At 39.3% G+C, this 25111-nt stretch overlaps 1 protein-coding gene across 1 annotated transcript in view; it reads right to left on the bottom strand.

The window, feature by feature from the left end:
- LOC140243386 (mediator of RNA polymerase II transcription subunit 16-like) overlaps positions 1-14294 on the bottom strand; it is a 31379-nt gene extending 17085 nt beyond the window's left edge. Inside the window, exons 1-10 of the mRNA XM_072323067.1 lie at positions 14129-14294; positions 10368-10523; positions 7973-8174; positions 7454-7588; positions 6054-6156; positions 4476-4559; positions 3771-3848; positions 3015-3110; positions 2274-2383; positions 470-627 (exon numbers count right to left, since the gene is read on the bottom strand). Coding sequence (XP_072179168.1) covers positions 470-627; positions 2274-2383; positions 3015-3110; positions 3771-3848; positions 4476-4559; positions 6054-6156; positions 7454-7588; positions 7973-8174; positions 10368-10523; positions 14129-14178 — 1172 coding nt within the window. The 5' untranslated portion in view covers positions 14179-14294. The remainder of the gene's footprint in view (positions 1-469; positions 628-2273; positions 2384-3014; positions 3111-3770; positions 3849-4475; positions 4560-6053; positions 6157-7453; positions 7589-7972; positions 8175-10367; positions 10524-14128) is intronic.
- Positions 14295-25111: the final 10817 nt, after the last annotated feature.

Genomic DNA, 25111 nt, shown 5'->3' with positions numbered 1-25111 from the left:
CAAACAACAACAGCAATAACAATACAAATAATATTTCCTGAAGTTCAGTACAATTACATGTACACTATACATGCCAAACACCAACACACAATCTCCTATGTACAATGTATAACATGTTACTAGGGAAACAGAATATCTGGGGCGGTGACAACAACATTTGCTCCTGCAACAATTATTGCTATGGTCTCATTTTTCAAGGACTTTATAGAGTTAAGGTTTTTACAGGGTTGCGATAGGGTTTTAGTTTAATTTGATGTGAAGTTTAGGGGATTAGGGTTATGTTTGTGGGTAGAATTTGTGTTTAGCTTAGTGTGCATATATATACATCTTACTGTTGATGGCAGAACAAAGAAAGTTGTCCTGATATTGAGACAATATTTGACTGTAATTAGGAAGTTTGATTTTTTTTTTTTTCCAAGGGCTACAACCTTCCAGCTCTGAAGGAGTTTCGACATCCATCCATGCATACCTGTGAAGAAGTTTGATGGTGCCATCTTGGTTAGCGACAGCGAAGGCCATGCCCGGTCCGTTGTACAGGCTGTTCATGGAAAGCTTGAGGGGAAGCTTGGGCAAGGCGATAGCTGTGATGACCGAAGAGTCTGTGTAAGTTGCTCCGAACACCCATTTCTGGAATTTAAAAAAAGTAATCTTAAAGCTCAATACATATGAGGGGTGCCTGAAAAGTCTTGAGCCTAACATAGAAAGGATTAAGATATGAAGACCAAATTGGGTCCATTTAATTTTTCACATATCTTAATCCAACCCAACAAATATATGGGTCATATATTTGTAGCAAGGTAGACTACCTCCAGAAGGAAGGAATTATCAATGGACAATATTACTCTGACCTCCTGAAGCTCCTAAAGGGAAACCATCAAGATAAGAGGTGAAGAATGATCCAAATGGGTCGTGTTCCACCAGGAAGCTCTAGTGCATTCATCAGTGGTAGCGATGGCTGCCAAGTTGTTCCACACCTACCTTATTCACCAGATCTACAGTGTGCAGTTTCATTGCACTTCCGCCTCCTCCCGAATCTCAAAAAATGATTTGGCTGGACAATGCTGCACCACCGACAAGAAGGTCATTGATGCCGTCGACTCCTATGTAGGTGGAGGACCAACCACAAATTTTCTACCACAGCAGCATCCAGGCACTCCATCACCGCTGGAGGAAGTGTGTGGACTCACAGGGGGACAATGTTGGAAAAATGTTGGTAGTAAAGTATTTCTGCCTCTTACCATCTCGCGGAGGCTCAAAACGTTTTAGTCGCCCTTCATACTTGAAACAATATTTGTCCCTTCTCTGGTAATTTGTCACATTCTCCATAGACAAACCTTCAAAAACCTTTGTATATACATATATATATATTTTTTTTCTCTCTCTCTTATGAGAGTGTGGCAGCGAAACAATAATTACAATGCCAAACCTACTATTACAACTCAATAATGAACTTACAGGCTTAAAAAAAAAAATGTAATGATTTCATGAAATACACAGAGCTTATAATGACAAAAAGAGATTGCACAATAGTGTTTCATTTTTTTTTCCAGGTCTACAATGTCTAGCAGATGTATGATTCAGTGAATAAGGTGTAAGACGCTTTATAAAATGGGTTCAAGAATGTAGCCAATTGGAAGCGCTGAAATGAGTCACGTGTGCTTGTATTAACTTCTCACTAACATCCGGATCCACGGCCGACGTCACAATGTTGGCACTAGCAGTGCGCACTCAATCAGTTGTTACAAGTGCGTCGCGCGCTACTATACGCGCTGTCAATCCTGTAAACAATTTCTAGTTCGGGCTGCCGGCCGGCCTTTCTTGTGTGCATACGAGTAACATGTGTGGCGTACGTATACTCTTATACGTACAGTACTTATATGTGCGGGATTTCCGAGTGCGACGTGTTTGGGACGAACATCTTCGGACATCTAGATCCACAAAGGTACGTGAAAATGTTGTTAGTTTTCGACCCATTTTATAAAACAAATGATGCACAGGATTATTTCGTGGCATTAGTGGAGACGCAGCTCACAATCGGGTACTTACAATGTAGTGCAACATGCACTCGGCTTCGCCTCGTGCATGTTTTACAATTGTAAATACCCTCGAGTGCGCTACGCCTCCACTAACGCACTCTATCCTGTGCATCATTTGTATATTGTTACATTTCATCAAACTTGTTCACACTGAAATATCAGAAGTGAAAGAGGGAAATCCCACAAAACTACGACAGAGAGGGGAAAAAAGGGTGGAGTTGAGGCTAGTTCACCTACCAATGTAGTGGGCATGTCTCTATGATGAGGTGAGCCTGCCTGGAAAAGCTTGTGTAAGTGGATGGCCTCTTTCTTCAGGGTCCAGTACTCTATACAGGACCCCATCATGCCTATACAAGAAAGGGAAATACAGAGAGATTAAACATGGTAGGCAAGGTCTTGCTTTAAGAAGATGGTATAATGCACTCAAATACACTATTCTTTCGAGAAATGTTACATCTTGATACGGTACAGGAGAATGTGGTAAATCTCTTAATTGCTTTTCTCATCTAACATTTCTACTTCACTATGTCACGATGGAATACAGTTCATCTCAAGCCGGTTGTACAAAAGAATTATTTCACCATTTGACATTTCAGCTCTAGTGCATCAAGGTGAAACAACGAAAAGCTGACATCATGTACCTATGTTCTTTTGGTTTTAAAACGAAGAAAAAAAAAACCTTAAATATTTGCTTACTTCCCCCTTCATGGGGGGGGGGGGAATTACTGATAAGCAAAGGCTAATGAATTAGTTCTGCAATGAAGAAAACAAAAACAAAGATATCGTGTGAAAGTTTATCTATATTCCTCAGTCAAGAGATACTTACTGTATGTCATTCATGTTGCTGCCTTCCTACAATGTACACAGAGTCCAACTCCATACTACCCTGACATGTCTAACACACAATTATTCAGATATCTTTGGCACTGTCAACCAGTTATTTTCAAAAACTTTAAATTGCAGTTATAAACTAGATACCTGAGGCACAAACTAAAAGCTGTTCTGTGGGGGCCAGCCCCAACTGCTGTTCAGTGCACTCCTTACTGATGAACTGGACTGATGTAATTGAAGGATCTATACATGTGGAGAAAACGACAAACGTCAACAAATAGAGAAGTACAGAAAATTTCATCAGCTGCTACTGTTTTTGGAGGAACAATAATTGTTAGAGATAAGCCAGACAAACTCTGGAATATGTCGTTTAACTACTGCAATGCTTGACGGGTCAAGACTTGCCAGAGTAGTGCCTTTTGTCACCTTTAATTTGAAATCCAATAAATCCAACTTGTGCAGGACAATTGCAAAAAGTGATTCCATCATGTGTGAAAAGGGATATTCAATGGAACATGCACATTTTCAAGAATGTGGTCTTTTTGACAGGTGGGAAGGGGGAGTTACAGCATTATTGGTTTATAAAAACCATAATCTGCAATCCCATGGGTTTCATAGCATGCAGTGGTACTAATACAGCAACAAAAATGGCACTGGCATCAGTGTAAATCAGGATTAAAAAGGAACAAAAACATGTTGGTTCAAGTTGCTTGCTGGCACAAATCAGAAATATGACAGACTATAATACAATCAGTTCTATTTATTCATTTTTTTAAATGATTTTGGAAGTGAAAATTGAATGTCAGAATTCATGTTCATAACAATGTACAAGTATTCCACTAGTAAAACCAGACAACAGAGTATAAATTTGCTCAAAGACCAAATGATCGAAGACACACTCACATTTATCTCTGCTGGTAACCTCACACAAGCACTGCATGTAGAGTGAGGGAAGGTACTCTGTCGACATCTGCAGCTTGTCTGTACAAGAAAAAAATTCAACATTTACTTTAGGGGTCTTTATGACAGCAGTAACAACAACAAATTGAATCTAAGAACATTCTATGTAGCTGCTTTCTCCTACTTTATTATTATGACCAAAATTACATTCTTGATTTACTCAAAAAACTTCTCTTTACCTACGGTTGTATGGATACTGTTACCTACACTGCCTCCTTCAAGTGTATTTCCGCCTCTTAATCCTTCTCTTTGGGTTTCTCTATTGTTTTCCCATTTTGTTGTTGTTTTTAAAACATCCCACATAATATGCACTGCTAACTGCAATAATGACACCAATTCTAATTCAAAGACCATAATATGTTTATAGTGCATGGGGTACCAACTTCTGCGCATGAACGATTCTCATCTGCTGTCAAATAGGAACAGATAATTGTTGTATGTCTGAGAAATAGCCATACTTAATGCTGAAATCGATATTTTGGCTCCTGTGACAATTTTTCCGTTGATACATGCAGAACGCCCTCATGTCATCTGGCTTTATCCTCAAGGATTTCCTACCCGCTTCTTCATTAAGGCATGATGTGCATGCTTAGTTTATGTACGGTACGGGTGAAAGAACTTGTACAAGTACGATAAGGGAGTACATACCATCATCCCATGAGAGAGACACTCTGTAAACTTGCAGAGGACACCTTGTGCCGCCATCTGAGGTCGCAACTAGAATATGTCCAGCTGAAGGAGAATGAGAGAGAGAGAAAAATGCATATATATTCATTCCCACAAAAGCTGTATACAAAGATGGAGATTGCCTGCATAAAAAAGACATACAGACAGTGACACTGAGATGTCATTTTGAAGAGTAACACGTGGTGCATTCAAACGCTCTCCTAAAACACACTCTACAGTACCATGTCCGCACCAGAGGTGCACAAGAACACTCTTAAAGTGTACCATGCGGGACCATACTGAGCCAAAAGTGGACCACCTCTCGAAGTGCTCAAAAAGCTTACCACGGACCATACAATACCATGCAACAGAGTGCTTGAACGCAAAGTGATCCAAAAGCATACCATACCAGAAGTTAGCATGAGAAAAATGTGTACCGTGTAACACACACACTCTGCCACATGATAAAAAGTGTTGATTCTCTATTAATACACCTGTACGTAGCATAAGTGCACCAGGCGTATGAACCTGTTGCTGCAAAATGTGTGACCCCTCTTGACTTCTGTCCAAAAATGTCCTTTGCATGGTTTAAATATTAGCGGAAGAAATACAAGCATGCAGGCCAAACTACTTTAAAGTTCTTTTGAAGACATATATCAAAGTGGCACAAGAATATAATAAAAGTTTGTCAATACACCTCATTCAAATCAAGCTCAGCAGGAGTACATTATCATATTATTTTTGGACTTTTCTATTCACACACAAAAAAGAAGTTTTAACTGAAGGTGGCAAATGCATGATTTTCAAGAACAAGTGGCCTACATAAACATATCAGTTCAACAGCATTAAATTTCAAATTAATGACATTCTGCGTCAAGTTGTTTTCATTGCAACTGAATGACAAATTGCCCTACATCAAATCATAAATCATACTTCTATGTATGCTCATGATTTTTTTTTTTTTAATCACAAAGCGTAGCTACTAGTAAAACTAATTAATTTATTGCTTATTTTAGTCAAAGTATGGACATGTGTCACTCAGTTGCAAGCATTAAATTTTTCTTATCTACAAAAGATGGCTCAAATAGTAACACAAATCATGAAGTCACAAGGATTTCCATTCATAGTTGATATCATCAAATTACTGTTGGACAAGAAAATCTTCACTTTGGTATTTTATCGAATATACTGCATTAACTATTCATCAGACCCCTTTATCCTACCAGTAATCACTATCTCTGATATAATTCCCACTACTTTCTGGCAAAGGGTCGCTAATTTGTGGGACTAGAACTAGACTGGCAAAACTCTATTTAAGCTCATTGGCCCAAGTCACACAACTGAGAATGCTAGATTATGTGAAGAGTTTAATTACAAAACAGGTATAGCACAATTTTCAAAGTCCATCATTAGATAGAACAGACATAACTGGGAATATTTGTAAATCTATGATTAAAGCATCCTATATGTTGTTATTTCCTTTATTTTCTAGCCGCAAATGTCTCAAATTAAAATGGATGGAATTGACTCATTTTGCATTCAAACTCTTCATGTACTTACAGCTGGTGAAGGCAATGTCGGCTAGTGCGATGTGACTCCTGGCATTTCCAAGTCTCTCAGTCACAACCACTGTTTTCCCAGACCTCAATACTGTAGCAGAAATCTGAAGGTGTAGAATAGAATTAAACAAAAGCAAAAAAATAAAAAATGAATGACATATGGGTTCAACAATTCTCTAATGTGTTCCTAAATTTTGAAACAGTTTGAACACATACTAGTTTTGCATTTCATGCCTAATGACATTTCGGTACACTGAAAGATTGAACAATTCCATTCTACCTCAAATGTTCTGAAAACTTTTATGACATATGCCATGTTATCCCCAGGTAGCCCTAAATAAGGCTACTTAATCCTACTTTAAATGAGGATTGATATTCACATTGTGTGCAAGTCAGCCAGGGATGCAAAAAATGTTTGACCTATTGTTATGTTAAAGGGTGTGTACAGTTCTGACTGAGGTGAGGATTTAGCTTTTAACGTTTTGCGAGATATTCAGAAACCACTCTCTGAGATGTCAAAGAGCATGCAATTCTAAGGGGTATCAAAAGTTTATTTGATGAAAATCGGTTTTGAAATGGCTGAGATATCCAAAAACAAGGTGAAACAAAGAGATCCTAATAAAAGGCGTGGCCTGTCGCTTTTTATTATTATCACTTTTTTTGATATCTCAGCCATTTGAAAACCAATTTTCATCAAATAAACGTTGAATCCTTCTTGAAATTACATGCTCTTTCATATTTCATAAGAGGTTTCTCATTATATTATCTCACTCAGGAATGTTCAAAGCATGAATCCCCACCTCAACCAGTACTGTACAGTCCCTTTAATGGAAAATGGATCTGAGAATTATAACTCTTTTCCACTGCTCCAATTTTTCTTGGTTTCTATTGTAAAGTGTGCATTGTTCCTCCATATATATCAATATCTGTATATTATATTTTAGTTAAGGATCAAAACTTTTTTTCTTTTTATTTCAAATTGCTCAATTTCACGAACTGTTATTGCTCTTCATGATGGATATGAATTGAACTTAAGTGAACTGAACTCCTTATGTCAACACAAATACAGTGATTACTATGCCTTCCCTAAACTCTTAACTTTGTGCTCTTGAATTCTGGACATCTTGGTTGATTTCTTCAAATGACACATTCTTATTCGATTTGACAAATACATGTTTATGACAAATATTTGGGCAAAATGTCCGTCCGGGCAAGGGGGGGGGGGGGGGGAGATATCTCTTGCTGGACCCTGCAACACAGCAGCTACTTTGCTTCAAAAACGAGCAGATTAAAAAAAGAATTAAGATCAACAATAAAGTTTTGCTCTGGAAATATGCTAACTGCTGCATATTCCTTCAAAATGAAACACGTTATGGTTTGATGTGATGGAAGGACACTAACCAGTCCAGATCCAGTGACAGATACCCATCCTTCCATCGGGCGCATACCGAACTCAGCAAGACTGGGTGTGAAGCGAGTCCTGGAGAACTTGTCAAGCATGTTTGGCGAGTCGATATTGTCGACATTGTACGATATCTGATAGAATGGGGGGAAAAAAAAGAAGAAATGAATGCGTACAAGCATTTGTACATTATTGTATTCAGCACAAAGCACTGTGAAAATATTTTGTACTTCAAAGTAAAAATAGTTAAGGTTCAAACATAGCAAAAAAAAAAAACCCCTGCATTTTGATGAGTTTGAATTTGGAAATACTTTGTGCAAATACTGCAAAGATGAAATTTTGTTGTCAATTGAATACTAGTAGCTACATGTAGCTACACAATAAAAAAAAAAAATATTCACATGATGTATACATCATTCAGTCAAAATCAGAAAACTGTGATATTAAGAAGCAAAACATGCTGGCTAGCACAATGCAGCCAAACAAGTATGGATATGTTTTTCTTTGGCAGGCCACACCTTCATGCCATTGTGTAACCATGCGATGGCCACGATGGGCTCCCCTTGTAGGTGACTCTCTGCAGCACAGTACCAGTCATTCATCAGGTAATGCTTCATCTTCCACAGGAACACCGTTCCCATAGCGTCGGCCGACAGCAGCTGGGTGCCGTCGCTGTTCCAGCGCAGTGCTTGAATGGCATCTCTGTGCTGGTTCCCAAAGCTACGAAGATTGAATAAAACAATGAACCTTTCAATAGATGCAAAGGACAACCAAGTATACATTATGCTGAAAACAGACCAACATTCCTGTTCGCACAAAGTCAGCCCACTCAATATAAAAAAAAAGAAAAAAAAAAACATAGTGCCGGCCCTGTATTGTTTTCACCACATCCTATACCCCAATGAGCTAGTAGGGATTCAATTTGGTAATGCTCTTCTGTCAACAGACAATTTTCATACAGATACTGGTTAGCAGCAATCTGAACACCTGCTAGCACACAGGATCCTATTTTGACTCAATTCAAACTAGTTACACATAATTCTAGGGTGTATTACCCATTGTTTAAACATATCTTGATGTACCCTAAAACAAAATGTGCAGTTGGCTCGTACAATGAGTTCGTAAGTGCTTGTTAGGTGTAAGTCACTAAATTCTTCCTTCATTTTGGTTGGACTAGTCAATGTACTCATGGAGTGCCAGAAATCCTCTATGGGGATTCCCCCACAAATGGTCAAGGTCACTGGGTCAATGGAGGTCAAATAACTGTTTTGCGCTACTCCTTGGTCCGATCTTGGCCAAACTTGCTGGAAGCTAAAGCCCCTTTTACACTTTCACGGATTGCTTCACGGATGACCGTGGTGTTCCTGCATGCAAAATATTGATTTTCCAATCAATGCCGGTGTTAATACGAGCCCATCTGGGTGTCTACACGGACAAGTACGGAGTCTACACAGCCAAGTACGTTACCTACACGGACAGACAAGGAATGAACGCGCACCACAGCGGAAACGATACTGAGCTAACACGGATATCAAGGATTGAGCACGGATGGAGCTAGGTGTCTTCGTGGTCTTTACACGGATATCCCCAAAATGTTCACAGATGACATTTGCTTTTGCTTTTGATACTTTATCATTCTTGGATGACATGATTCCAGAGCTAAGTACAGTATAAAAGGTACACCAAAAAATCTACAGCAGCCTACATACGCCTCTAGTTGTCGACATCAATAAAGGCAAATCTCTTTGTCACGTTTGTTGCAAACTCTCATTTTACGGGAACATCATGACATAAACAAAATGAAACAAAACAAAACAAATCAAACACACACATACCCACAAAAAAAAAAAAAAAAAACCAGCGAGGAGATGTGTGTGGGTCACTGACGCTTCTCAGGCGACCAGTATACGAACAGCATGAGGGGATGATGGCTGTACCGATTGGGAAAGATCTGAGCAAATTTCATGAACTTTATGAGCTTGTATGGCAAAATACACGAATTTTTCATCCCGGATGGAGCCGATGCTAATACGGACGTCCCGATGTCTTCACGGACTGTCCCGGAATGAGTACGGAGGCAACACGGAATAGCCGGTGCCTACAAGGAAGGAATACGGAGGCTACACGGAGTAGACGGTGCCAACAAGGAAGAGTTCGTATTGATTTTCATCCGTGATGTCCGGGATGAAAAATTAAGCAAGCTTAATTTTTTCCGCGGACATGCCGGATGATCAAGGATAATGCCGGATGACTTCACGGAGTCAACACGGCCATGCCGGAAACAGTGAGGATGATCCCGGATCGACGATCCGTGGTCATCCGTGATGCGATCCGTGAAAGTGTAAAAGGGGCTTAAGTAGGCGTACACCTGGGAATCCCCATATGAGTAGGACTACATAGCGCCCTCTGTCGGGTGTCTGATTATACTTCTGGGGGAATCCCCGTATAAGTAGGCCTGTGTACATAGCGCCCTCTATCAGGTGTTTGATAATTGCAGCTGACGAAGATTAGAAGTTATTCGACCTTAGACCCCAGTGACCTTGACTTTGTCAAAAATGAACCTCTCAAGGGCAATTTCGTGGTCAACCTGCATCCACCCACTAAGTTTGATGGAGATCGTACCAAGGACCTGGGAGGAGTAGAGGAACAAACAGACAGACAAACGTTGCTCAAATTATAGTATGATATTTGACTGGAGCTGTAATTTTGGCTCAGTAATCAATGAATGCGGGTGGGGGGATCAGGAAATGCTTTACTTTGTAGGCTTGGAATAAGGCAATCTTTAACATGCTTGTGACATCCAATTCATGCAGAGTATATGGAAATATAGTTACATGTGAACCTGCTTCACAAATTCCCTTTAATGTTTATAATCGAAGTCATGAGAACTGGTAATAACCATGGGCATTTTACCTGCATACTTCCCACGGCCTGTCAGGATCTACAACATGAATGATAGGTCTGTACACCTCCCTTTCTTCAGGCAAAGTGGGATTCCCTATGGCTGTGAAGGCTGCAATGTTGCGGCATGACCAACTGCACACAGAGTCATCGATTAGGGTCTTGATGCTGAAATACAAAAGTACAAATCAAAAGGGTCTTGAATCACTTTCAAGGTTAACCAAAAGTACCCCAATACTGTACAAACCACCATTGCACTGTTTCCAAAGATTTATGCGGACAAGGAATGCTATTGGGATTGGCTGTCACTTGAAGTCATGCTCAATATTTTGCATTGTTGGATGGCACCCATACTTAACCACAAAAAGGGGATACATGTACGTGTACCGCTTGACTGCTTTCGCACGGGTGGATTACCAACCTGTCTGTTCTCTGTCAACCTTTCAAAAAGAATCTCGTTTGAGGGCATTGGAGGCATGGCTCTCCGAAAATTGCGGGAGGACCAGGTTAAATTGTATAAAGTAATTTCCTGAAAGTTATCCAATAACAAAGCAGTCAGGGGGAAAAGTTAGCTTAGGGTTAGAATTTAAAACTAAAATTGAATGACAGCTTTGCACTGCACTGTCATGATCAAATTAATGCAGGGAATGGTGAGATACCAGTAACTTTCTACAGAATTATTTGCAAAGCCGCAAAGCAAGGTTAAGTTCGACACTTGTGTACAGCAACAGGGTTGACTCTAACCACTGTTTACCACTGCTGTTAACCCGACACTGCACTGTACATGTAGTTAGCATGGTATCTAGGCCTCACTTGCTAACCTGCGCTTGCTTCCTAACGCACGGATCCACTAGGCGCCCTGTGGTGGGGCTTATTTCACGATTTTTACAAAAATTAATTCCAAAAACTTTAACGTTAAATCAAATTTACATGACCTGTTTCAAAACATATTGAATGTAGAATTTTTAGACTAGAAATGTGTAACATTGACCCCGTTTACAGTGCGGGGCCGGGCGGAGCCGCGGCCGAGTCCGGCCTCAATTGCGCGGCCGAGCCTCGCAATTTTGTCCGTTTACACTGCTGGGTTCGGCCGCGCTTTTGATTCAAACCTTTCAATATTTTGTCGTAGTGGCGCTCTGCTTGCAAACAAACGCAATTTGGTATTGTCTAGTTTTCAGACCCTTTGCCAAATGAATTCCGTGGCGACGAATTCGCCGTTCGGGCAAAGGCCTTTGCCGAAGGAAAAAATCCTTTGCAGGACAAAACCACCTTAAACTATACTAGTTTTCGATGTCGAGGGGGTTAATATCCTGAATAGCGAAAGATACAGGCAGAGGGTTTGGAAGCCAGACTAAAACGAGGCCAAATGCGAGGCCAATTTTGGCCTCGCATTTGGCCTTTTGCGCGTTTACACTGAAGCGGGGCTGGGCTCGGCCGCGGCTCGGCCGCGGCCGAGCCTCGCACTGTAAACGGGGTCTTCGTCATCACATCAATTGTTGTTAGATTCCCACTTGGCCCAGGCCCAAGTCACACTTTTTGTCTTTGACGTGTTCGAAGTTCATGACTTCTCTGTATTTTAACCACTGAATTGCCAATTATTGTATGTAAATCAGACACAATTTATCCATTGAGCTGCCAAGTTCGATATTAAATAATTTCATACCCATTCAACTCAATTCAATTCAAGCTAACGTTAGATTTGATTGTGTTAGATTTTCAGAAGGCATTCCACAAGGTCCCACATCACAGACTGCTAACAAAACTGCATTCGTATCGTATAACAGGAAAGACTCGCAAATGGATTAAGGAATTTTTAACCCACAGGAAACAAAGGGTGGTGGTGGAAGGAGAAAGATCAGAATGGGTCACCGTAGACTCGGGAGTCCCACAAGGTACGGTCACAGGTCCACTCTACTTTCTGTTATACATCAACGATTTGCCAAATGACTTAAACTCCACCTGTCGATTATTCGCTGATGACTGCATCATCTACAAACAGGTCTCGAGAGTAGGAGATGCACAAAACCTACAGAGAGACCTAGATACTCTGAGTGGCAAAATAAGTGGCAGATGGACTTCAATGCCCAAAAAAGTCATGTCTTACACATCACACATGCAAAAAACCCGGTCAAATACCAGTACTCACTAAACAACAGCACATTGACAGAGACAAAGTGTCACAGATACCTGGGGGTTGATATATCATCAGATTTGTCATGGAATGCGCACGTCGACAGAACATGTGCCAAAGCCAACAGAGTTGTAGGATTTTTAAGATGAAACCTTCATGATTGTAACAATAGAATTAAAGATACGACATATAAGACTCTTGTTAGACCATTACTACGTATGCTAGATTACTGTTCTACAGTCTGGGACCCCCACACCCAGACTCTGGTAGACAGACTGGAAGCAGTGCAGAACAGAGCAGCGCGTTTTGTTAGAGGTGATTACTCTAGACACAGTAGTGTTACAAAAATGAAAGCGTGAGCTGGGCTGGGAGTTGACCGAAAGATCGGTCTGTATCTGTCCGTCGGGGAATGTTCTGCAGAGACTGAGTCTGGCTTCACGGATCCCCTCCGTATACAGACCGAAGTCACTGATGCCAGCGCCTGTGGGGAGCAGTCAAACGTTACGATAAACCAAATTTCAGACAGCTTTTTTACATTCAAACAAGTTTGACATGACATGACACATTATGCAGCAATATTTGGGGTAAATTTCTCACACTGTGCACTCGAAATACTCACAGTAACTCGGTTATAACGCAGAAATTTTATCCATATCGCAACATCGCTGTTTGCTAGCTCTGTAAGTCGCCATTTTGAATCTGTAAGCCAATCAAACGCGAGGTACGTGTTTTAGTGAAAAAAAAAAACACATAGAAACTACAGTACCTCGCATGGCTGTTAGATTCATACTGTATGTTTCTGCAGTTTCAACGTGACGACGCGACGGGCTGGTTGATGTGTGTTTTACGTTGAAAATTCTACCAAAATGTTGGATTATTCATTAATCTGGTGAGTGTAGTGTATTCTTGAATAGCTGATTTTACTATACAAGATTAAATTTGCCGACCTAGGGCCGTGAATTAGACGCAATCAAGAAGGGTGAGGTACCTCACCCAATTTTTCATAGAGACAGTGGTTAAAACATCCCCACAGCCATGGGTACTGATACCTTCCATCTGTCTACAGAGGACAGCGTTAATGGCAAAATATAAAAGAGTCCTCCGGACAGACGGATCTTTCTGTCTAGGCTGGGAGCTGCTGAAACATCGACGCAGAGTAGGCCGCATTACCACATTCCGCGAAGCACTTAGCTTGCGGGTCGCCTATCCATCCCAGTTCGAAAAGCCCTGCGTCTGGTCCGAAGGATTCTCCGGAAATCATCCACTACAGGCTTCATCCCAATCGCCACAAACAAAAACTGTTATAAATACTCGTTTATTCCAAGAACAATTATAGACTGGAATTCATGGAACTCACTCTAATCATGCTAATCAACACGAACAGTTTCTAACATCACAAACAAGGACTCTTTTAAAGCAGCAATCCTACAATACATCCAGGAGCAAAGCAACTAGACCCTACACTTCTCTCTCCGCGCAATTTAACACAAGCGCACCCCCTGTCCGGTTGGCCCCTACTACTTTGGACTATAATACGAAAAAGAAGAAGACGTCTAACGTTAGCTGGTTCCCTTCATCGCGGCGACTTGTACTGACGTAAAACATCACATATCGGACTAAGGTCTGGTATCCTACGGCTTACCACACATTCGCGTCTGTGTTGGGCCAGTCGGTGACAAATGCCCGCTCCATAGCAGGCAAAGGGAATCAAAGCTTGGCTAGAGAACGAACGATGTTATGTGTAGAATAATTAATTTCCTCGGAAGGAACAAGCACAAAGATCCCACAATTCGCAAGTTTCTACGCTCTTTGATTCGCACAAAGTCGTTTAATCAAAGATCGTACAGCGCTAGGTCGCATCGGTCGCGGTCGAACAATGAGGGCGACAAATTCACTTGTGCAACTTCACGAAGAAAAAAAACAAACAATACATGTAATGTAAAATCAAATGTTTGAGAGAAAACGGATAGAGTCTAGGGGCTTACTGAAGAAGTGCCACGTTCTTTCTATAAGAGAAGAATGAGTCTTCTCAGAGAGGAATTGCGCTTCTAGCTCATTTTACGTGTAATTAAATTTATAGTTGAATAATATGCGGTCTAAAAGACAGGGAACTCCTCCTCGACAGAACTGTCATCGGTTGGTCCGGAATTATTGCTACTTTTACAGACTGAAAACAAAACTAACAAACAAATTGACCGTCTGCGCAATCATCTACCTGGGCCCCGTCTTATAAAGACTTGTGATTGATTCAAATCAATCACAACTTTACGATTGAATGCAAATCCATCTTATAAAAAAAGTTATAAACACAGGTTGCGATTGATTGTAGCTTTCAAGAGATTTGTGATTGATTGATTTCTATCACAAGTTTTGTAAGACAGGGCCATAGAGGTCTAATTACAGCTCTTAAGTATGGACAGGGCCCAGATATTGCCTACCTCGCACCAGAACGTTCGGTGAGGTCGAAATTTTACACGAAGTGTAGGCCTTTACAACTTGACCTTGTGGTGTGAATAGAGTCTCAACTAGTGATTTGGCAACAGATTGTCCAGTCACTGAGTAGGCCTACACGCGTAATAGTTGAAGAAAGTGAAATTCCTAATCGGTCGTCATAATGTTGCTGTTGTTTGGGATTCAACACGCTTTGAACATTGCACTTCCTTTTCGGGGGGGGGGGGGGCGGTTAAAATAGAGAAACCACCTATCAGAGAATTGAAGAAAAGATCGAGAGTTGTCAAGTACAAACTGAGATGAAAAGACACCAAGGATCCAAGGATGAGTCGAGTTTAGTTCGGAAAGAGCTGCTTCAAGGATTATCTCAACAAGGTTCAAGGTTCAAGTGCGACTGTCCGAACCGGAGGTTTCCACCAGAAGCAATATATATATATATATATATATATATATATATATATATATATATATATATTTTTTTTTTTTTTTTTTTTTTTTTTTTTATAAGGAATAGGACATACTTTGCGGCGCACCGCCTGGAGACCGGTCACTTCCCTCTTAGAAAAATGATTTTTTTTTTTTCTCACACAACGTTATTCTCAACACGTTGAAGATATTTTGCCGCGAGGAGGAGACGTTTAGCGCCATCTGCAGCTCCTAGATATGAAGCATGCGTTTCCGTTTATCTGAACACCTGCAGCACTTCGTGATTATTTTTTGAACTTGCTTCTTTCAACAAAAGCTACCAGTCATGTTCTCAATTTTCTTGGCCCTGGGCTGTTCCTGGCGTTCCAATGATACTAACAGTATTCAAATTTGAGGATGTCTCTTTTACGACCTGACATAGGAAGAGGTTAAGAGATAGACTGTCACAAGTGCAAGCTGCTTTCCATGGCCAACTAAAAAGACTCGTGTTCTATACCTCCTCGGTGTGCCTGTGTGTGTTGTTTGGTGTTATTGTTGGCTTTTGGTTGTGATTAGAAGTTTGTCGTGGTGTTTGTGTGCGTGTTCGGTGTGCTTTTCTTGTTTCATTTGGCATGCAAAGAAATAGTATAAAAGAGAAAGAGGGGGGGGGGGGGTCGAGGGAGAGCTGATGGGGAGAGAGGGAGGGGGAGATAAAGCAAGCAAGCAAGCAAGCAAAAAAAAAAAGAAAAAAGAACACGTTTCCCTATAAGTCCTTTCTACTATTCTATAATACGTGTGTCAATGTCTTGCTGTAACTTTTTTGTTGTTGTGTATGATAAGCAATGTTTCTCTATCGAGAATATAGAGAAATGATTTTCCCATGATTGCTGCGCTATAATACAACAAGAGTTATACATCCCTTTTGACATGGTGGTGAAGTGGGTTTCGATAGGAAGTCGTGACCTGAAATCTAGGTTGTTTGTGGCCGGTGCAGCGGAAGTGGGATGCCCAACGGGAAGGATCGCTGTCCGTGATAGAAGAAATGGAGCACCAATGTCGTTTGTGTTCATTGTTTACTGATAATCGATCACAAAATGGTGGAAACTGAAAGGGTCCCTGTAATCCGAACGTATAAACCTCATTGATGCCTTCTGTTCTTTATGTAACCAAAACACTGAATACTAAACAAAAAAATAAATAAATAAATAAAAATAATAATACGAAATAAATAGTACGCATCGTAATTCTGCACCCTGTTCTCAAGAATTTAAAGCAGGACAATTATTGAATGCTAATCATTTGTCTTGTTTTGATGTTCCATGCGCCAAGCCACTTTTCAACACCATTATAGTTACAGTGTATATAGTTTCAAAGCTTGCAGTTTTAGTATGGGTCGCCAAGTGTCGCATAGTCTCTTTGGTTCACGAAATGACAACTTCATGACGAAATTGTTTTGTTTTTTTTTTTTCTTTGACAATTTATTGACAACGTAATTTTCGTCAACAACATGAATTTCGTGACGAATTTACCGGTTTCTTGACGAAAGAGACATGAGACACTTTGCGACCCATACTTACTTACGAGCTTATCCTTGAAGTTAGCTTATCCTCAAACTTAGGGATCACCGTCTGAACAAACTAGAGTTGGGATATAGAAACCAAAGAAGAGGTTCTTGGTGTTAACAATTCTGAGCGTATTTATTTAGAATCATATGTATGGAACTTGGTGGAGGTAATCTTGTACGGAACAACTACTTAATTTTTTTCTTCAGATCTCATTGTTATTAACATCTAGCTCCCGGGAGGGAAAAGGAAGTACACCAGTATTAGTATCTTTTATCAAAAAAAAAAAAATACTGTAACCATATTGTGCACATCGGTGCCTAATATTGTTTGCCAGGTTTAGCTGTTGAATTTTAGATCTTTTAAATCATAATTGGCTAATGCGTGTTTATTAAAGGGGGCAGCAGAATTGCTGCTGCATGGCTAGAAATGTTGTATCAGGAATCTTGTACTTATAGGAAGACCTCCGGATGATTTTCAGATTTTTGCATTAGATGGAACAACCATAAATTAGTTATACTGAGGACAGAGTTTCAGAATTTGTGATAATTGGGATGAAGAATAAGAATATTTTCAAAATTTAGAAGAAATTTCAATGAACAAGGATGATGACATGGCAGAGTCACCATAAGAATGCATGAGTTGGGGCTCAAGGAAGCAGAACAAAAGAAGAAGGCATGCATAGATTATACACAGGGGAACTCTCAAGCAAGCAGTGTTGTAATGACACTGCTACATTTCTCAAATAATTATGTGAACCTCCTAATAATGTCATCATCCTTGTTCAGTGTATTTCAAAGTATTGTTTCTCTGCTCAAGAACCACAATAAATTCCACAAATCTATATAATGGGGTTGTCGATTTATGTACTATAGATGTGAAATTATGAAAATTGTCTGGAATGTCCCTTTAAACAGAGGGGCAGTCTTTATAATTTGTCAAAGTAATGCTTTTCTATGAACACCTGCGATAGAGCGCATAACTTCTCAGCGGCACGGATCATGGCTACAAAAGAAAGATTGTTTGTTGGTGTTTTTTTTCTCTCTCCTTCCCTAATAGTACGTCCCAGGCCCAATACAGCATAGATCTCCTCTACCCTGCACCATTTAAGCTACATTTCAATGTCCTGCTTTTGTCCTAATCACTTATTCCTGCTTCGTTTGGAAATAAAAGAAAGCTGGCTTTCTGTTTTTATAATTGTGTACTTTCTAGGAAATTTTGATGATCGCAGCAAGGTTTTTATTATAAAATGGGCTTTAGAATCTCTGCAATCTGATTGGCAAATTGTCATGCATTGATTTTTACTGATCCACCTTGCATGAGCCATGTAAAATCCGAACAGGGAGGTGACGAATGGATCAAGTCTTGTACAGTGTAGGTGTGCCGGATGCATGATGGGGAAAACCATTTCATGAATTTACGGACCCATTCTATAACAAAATTATGCACAGGCCTATTTCGTGGATAAGTGAGAATTGGATGCTCTCGTTAACTTTGGAGCAGCCTAAATAGTCCATGGGCCAGGCCAGATATTGGTACCACCTGAGGTGGCAAAACCTTTTTGGTGTCATTTTGTTTGTCGGGCATAGATATGCTTATCAAGCTATGATAGCAATTCCAAATGAGTAGCTTAGTCACAATAGATGAATTTTAACTAATTTGGTCTCGTTGTTATATCCCTATACTTCTGAATCGAGACTAACCGCTATACAAAGAAGAGCACTGTCTTCTGTATGTTCACAGGTGTTCTGTTGTAAACGCGGTGCGCTTAGTCTTTATTCAAGCCAGCGAAGGGAATATCCAAAGATTATGATGTCAACAGCGCTTAGTCCTTATTCAAGACGGAGAAGGGAATATCCAAAGCTTGTAATACAGTGTATATCCCTTTATCTAAAAAAAAAACAACAAAAAAAAAAACCCAACAAAACAAAACAACAAAAACAAAGTAATTCCTCGTGAATTTTACCGCATTTTTCAATGCTTTATCATTTTCATGTGAAAATGCTAATACCACGCCAATGTCGCTTTATTTCCATCCAACAATGAAAGATAATTCAAAAACAATGTACCGGTACGCTACAATACATCATAATAAATAATATTGTAAATGAACAGATGTATTTGTTGAGAGGGTAGTATAAAACAGTATAGTCCCTTTTATAAGGAACTTTAGATATGATAACGGTACATTGTTCTAGATAAAGACTAAGCGCACCGCGTGACAGCTGTGGACATCATAACCCTTTGGATATTCCCTTCGCTGCCTTGAATAAAGACTAAGCGCACCGCGTTTACAACAGAACACCTGTGAACATACAGAAGACAGTGCTCTTCTATGTATAGCGGTTAGTTTCGATTCAGAAGTATATGGATATAAAAACGAGACCAAATTGGTTAAAAATTCATTTATTATGACTAAGCCACTCATTTGCAAATGCTATCATAGCTTGATAAGCACATCTATGTCCGACAAACAAAATTACACCAAAAAGGTTTTGCCACCTCAGGTGGTACCAATAACCCATTTTTTGGGTCTTGGCCCATGGACTAAAAACCCACTCGCTGCGCTCGTTGATTTAAAAGTTCACGCATCCAATTCTCACCGAACGTCCACTCTGTCCTGTTTGTATACTGACATTTATGAGTAACAGCACAATAGCGTACAATTTGTTGTGGGTAATTTAGAAATCAAAGACTAAATCAGTTTCATTAAATTCAAGATTTGTTCTAAACGGTGGGTTTCAGATTTTGCTCTATTTTCAACCCTCTGTACAAAACTTTTAATTTTGCACAGGGGTCAATTGGTGTGTATTATGGGAGTGTTTGGTTAACATCCAGACAATGGTCCTGAACAATGGCCAGGGTTTGAATGTCGTATTACACATTCATGACAAATTCCACTATCACAACTAGTCTTATTTATAGTTCTCCACTGGTCTCTCCCACAGGAATTTGAGGTGGATAAACAGGAGGCCATCCCATTGTTTCCTTCCCTTAAATGAGGTGGCATAGTTTTGACCTGCACTTACATGTTACTTAACTTGATATAGCTTCCTGTAGTCATGCTATTAGGCCCTTATCATGAATGGTGAGTGTACCCAACGATACCGCTGAACAATATATATCCCGTGCCAGTAGATCTATAAAGTTAAGAGTACAGGTATAGAGTTCCAAAGTGTGAGGCCATAGCCATTCATTGCGATGGAAACTGGTTCTAAACTATTTCACCTTTGTTGCTGTCAATGTACGCACTTGGCGTCAATTCAAGCTGTAACAAAAGACTGCGACATCATTCATTCCGGTACTCTGTCCGGTGCTATGTGCGGATTAAACGAGTCAAGTCCCTCCCCGACCCCTCCCCGACCCCAATCTCACCATGGGAGAATACTTTATAGATAGGTACAATGCGAGGAATTATATTGTGCTCCAAACATGTTAGAATAGAGTTCATCACGTGCTCAGGACATGCAGTTCTGCATGGAAGTGTGATATTTTGGGGAGTGTTCAAGACGGGACTGAATTTGACTACATGAGCATTCATGCGTGTGAAAATATTATAACTATTCTGCTCCATGCGGAATATATATTCACAAACATATCGTGGTAGGAAAGTTCATTTCTTGTATGCTATCAATCAACATAATTCAAAGCCTACAGGCCTACATGTTGGTAAAGTAAGAGTTTTGCATGTATAAACATGATTATGCACTATTGTTTATCAAGTTTTTAAATCATAATTGGCTAAGCCTATAATGCGTGTTTATTGAAGGGGAGAGCAATTTAAATTGCTGCTGGCTAGGAATGTTGCAAATACCATTAATATGTATAATATATATATCAATGGTATATGCAACATTGTTAGCCACCTCAAGTTAATACATGATATATATTATATATCATGTATTAAATCTTGGGGTGTTGGGTGTTGTCATGAATAAATATCTAAATTGGTCTGATTGACATGTCAAATATCTACAATTTTGTACTCCCACTGCACGCAGCATTGGCGTTTTACGTAAATTCCGACATTATCTTCTGGTGAAAATCCTCTTTATAAGTATTGTATAATTCACTTGTTTTGCCATGTATAAGTAACTGCAACATCATCTGGGTATCAACTTCATACAGTAGTACAAATTCAATATTTTCGATCCAAAAGAAAGCCATGCGTATCTGTGCTGGAACTGATTACAGAGCTCACACGGAGCGAATATTTCAAAAACATAACATATTGAAAGTCGACGACATTAACTTCTTATAGACCGCTATTCTCTGTTATACTTTGCCTTCTCTTGAAGGCTTGCCTTGGAATGTTTTCTCTATTCTGATTTTTCATGTAAATAACTGGTCCGTACGTTTGCGTACCCAGCCGTTACCTGGCAACAGGGTGAATGCACCTTCAAAAGTGTTGTATTTGTACACACCGCGTAGCGTTATCAATTGCACAATGAACGAGGAGTCTTTCTATTTCTATTTCTTTCTCACATGTTCTTTCTTACCATCCTCCATTATTGCTATCCCTATATCCTCTCTCTTTTTTTCTTTTTTGCTGTGTACATGACCAAGTATATATAATATATATATATATATATATATATATATATATATATATATATATATATATATGAAGAGTTTGTTTGCAAAAACCGATAAGTCCATTTTTGAAGATTTTGAAGTACGGTCTCTGTCATAAAGTACAAAATGATATCTTTGAAATGATATATTGGTCACTACATATAAAGGTATATTTTTGAAGTTATGGTCAAAAGAAGCAAAAATTTTCTTATTATTCTCTTTATTTTTCTTGACCTTTAATCGCAAATATCTCCATTTGACAAATATGGACTTATCGGTTTTTGCAAACAAACTCTTCATATATATATATATATATATATGTGTGTGTGTGTGTGTGTAAAATAGTTTGTGGTATGCCGTTTAGTAAAGTTTTTTTTCCCTCTCATCAAATATTTCTGTGAGTGTCACAATTATTTCTTTGATTATCTGTACCATACAGAAACAATAAATGAAATGAAATGAATATTATTACATTAAAAAAAGATTAAAACTACGGTCGATTGGAAGTCAAACGAGCAAGCATTCAGTTGATTCATTTGAATAAGATGAGATGTGGATGAGACTCCTAGAAGATTCGGATAGAAGAGACGTGGCAGCTAAAGAATTAGAATGAATGAAAAATGTTTAGAGGCTGCGAAAAGCTTTAGTGCTAAAACGTACGTCGCATACATACAGTTTAAAATGTGCGTTTGTTTTTTTTTGTTTTTTTTTTTTTAATAATAGAATTACCCGTGGCAGTGCTTTATACTGCTGGTGCGTAGTTAATCTACATGTTGTAGGTCTATACATGTATATTATCCTGCAATATATTGCAGACATGCACATGCGTACCAACACTCACACACACTATATTATAATCATGTACATTATATCATTTTACTACATAGAAATTTAATATATATATATATGTTATTATTATAGGCTTGCACATATAAACACGTACTATATAAAAATGTGTGATGGGTGACAAACGAACTGAAGTATATAAGAATTTAGTTTGTTTTAAAACACACGCGTTTGTATCAAAGGTAACGAGTTACCCAAATATAGCCCACATATAGAGAGGCCATGCTTTCTTCCCCAGTGCAAGGTATATTGACTCTTCTCAGTTCGAGCAGGATATTTATCTAACCCTGTTAAGACACAATTGGGCTCCCGCGTGTTGAATTCCTATAGTGTGCCAAATCTGTAAATACACACGCGACTGCAGTCCACACCACGCTCTAAAGTGGCGAGTCCCACCCTGGGGAACCTTGTAACAACGGGTTGAAACTTAATGTGTGTGCGAGAAGTTTGGTAGAACCAGGGAGGTAGAACATTGACCTGTCTGACTTCGCTTGCGTTGCACTTCTCAAATGGAAGAGCGCTTCAGCTACCAGTACTAGTATTGATTTGATCAACTGGAGTCCCAGACCACTGGCATTGGACCATATGATTTATTACTCACGCAAAAGCGCCAGTTCCTGATGGGTCAGGAAGGTGGGACGAAATTATAAAGAACGAGTAGCCAGACTAGTCCAGATGGAGTCCAAGGATGTACTTACTATAAAGTCTATTCTGAAAATGCTACTGATTGTGGACTGATATCGCATGATAGAAAGTTTGTTCTGACTTCGTCGAGCCCTTCATGGCCGGGGAACAGCGGGGTACTGACCGATGCCCAGCCCGCTTCAACTTCTTGCCAGCCTGAGTTCGGCTTCGAGCCGATGTGTGTTTTTAGGACAGCATAGACCTACACCTGTTCGTCGTATACGTAATAATCAAAGGCCATCGTCTCTGGTAGAAGAGATTTGAGTCTCGTCGTAGCTGCTGCGGCGTGTAAGGAGTTGTGACTGTACCTGAAGAGACAGCAATTCAGCATCGCAGAGATATTCTATTTCTCAAGACAATTTACATTCTTTGAGCACCTGAGTCTTATTTCCGTCCTGACTCGAGAAAGGTGAGAGAATAAGTATGCATTATTGTGTGAAACACACATACACAAGCACAAACAAAGCCATGCCCACTATTGTCTGGGACTTTTGTTTAGTACTCTTCGGCACACCGTGTCTTTTTTATTGCATATTTATTCATCTGTTTGTGTATTAATTATGTTCATTCATTTATGCAATCGTAACTTCCTGTACTTATATGAATGTTTTGATACAATTTGAAATTTTTCATAATTAAGGATAAATCGATTGAACGAGATGAGAGGAGTGGAGATACGTATATCTCAAAAATGACAGTAGCGAATGCAGATGAGGTTAGTGCTATATCGCACTATCCCGTAGTGCTACGAACTTTTGAGGAAAACTGGACGATCAGTTCAAAGGCATTTGATTTGTAAAGATAATATATTAGTTCCATTCGCTACCCGGCCTCGCCTGATGAGAACGTAACTTCCATTCGTTCGTGATGTCATAGTACTAGCGATGCAATAAATAAATAAATAAATAAATAAATAAATAAATAAATAAATAAATAAATAGATAAATAAATAAATGAAGAGAGAGAGAAAGAAAAATACTAAAATCTTTGATTTTCATAATAAATGAAAAGTGGGCATTTTGATAGGAGTGTTAAGAGTGCCATGAGGAGACGAACTCAACATCCTGTCCATTTATATCACTTGTGTAGGCGTATATTCATCATTTTCTTAAATATCTGTATAAATCCTTCATATAGAATAGAATCCTGCTCTTCAAGAGGAAATCCAACCATAAGTAAATTAACTTCAAAAGGATCAAAGAGAAAATTATTCCCTACGCCGTCAGACTGATTCAAAAATTACAAAAATCGGACAAAAAATAAGTAAGATATGACATTTTGAAATGCCATTTTTTTCGGATAACATTTCCTGACCAGTATCTATAAATATTCAAATCAGTAAGTTGATGAAATAGAATACCAAGACTATATGTACTATTAGTTTTTAACCTGTTACCTTAATCCCCACTTACAGAAGAAGCAACGGACATCACCAGCCATGGCCGACAACGCAAAGGGGTCAGACAGTTCCAATACATGTACCAACAATGTAAACCCTGGTGATAAATCAGCAGTGGAAAACACTACCGTGAGTTAGGCCCTTTCATCAAGTGCTTCCGTACTATGAACCACGTGATATCACTGTTTTCTTAAGACATGGCGATACCAAATACGTCGAACGTAGAACTGCATGATTGCCATAAAGTAATCAGTTTATTTGCTATCTTGAGACTTATCTATTTCAACAAGTTGATGTGTACCTTGACTCTCGAGATTCTGAGATTATAAACCATACAGCAAACTGTTATTGTTCTCCATCTTCAAATGAAATTTGGATATAAACGGACAACTCAAACCACCCCTGATATTTCTGTGAAACTGTCTTTTGGTAATGATTTTCGCTTCTAATATCCCGTTCCTTACGGGAACCTGGTTTATCAGGTTCCCGTGGGAGCTATACGGGAACCTGGTTTACCAGGTTCCCAAAATGAAGACAAGGGTGCCTGCTTCAGTGACCTAAATCCATGTTTCTTTGTGTTAAAATGCTCAGAAAAGTGGGTTTGATGAAATGATCAGAGTTTATTCTATCAGGATTTGTTCTCCTGCTGTTTAAAAAAGGGGGTTTTACAGTATTATGTACCTTTTCCTGATTTAGTGTTTTG

This window comes from Diadema setosum, chromosome 20 (genome assembly GCF_964275005.1).
Source record: "Diadema setosum chromosome 20, eeDiaSeto1, whole genome shotgun sequence".
NCBI classification, from domain to species: Eukaryota; Metazoa; Echinodermata; class Echinoidea; order Diadematoida; family Diadematidae; genus Diadema; species Diadema setosum.
Note: the sequence above shows the minus strand (reverse complement) of the source record. Positions and strands in the feature narration are given on the sequence as shown.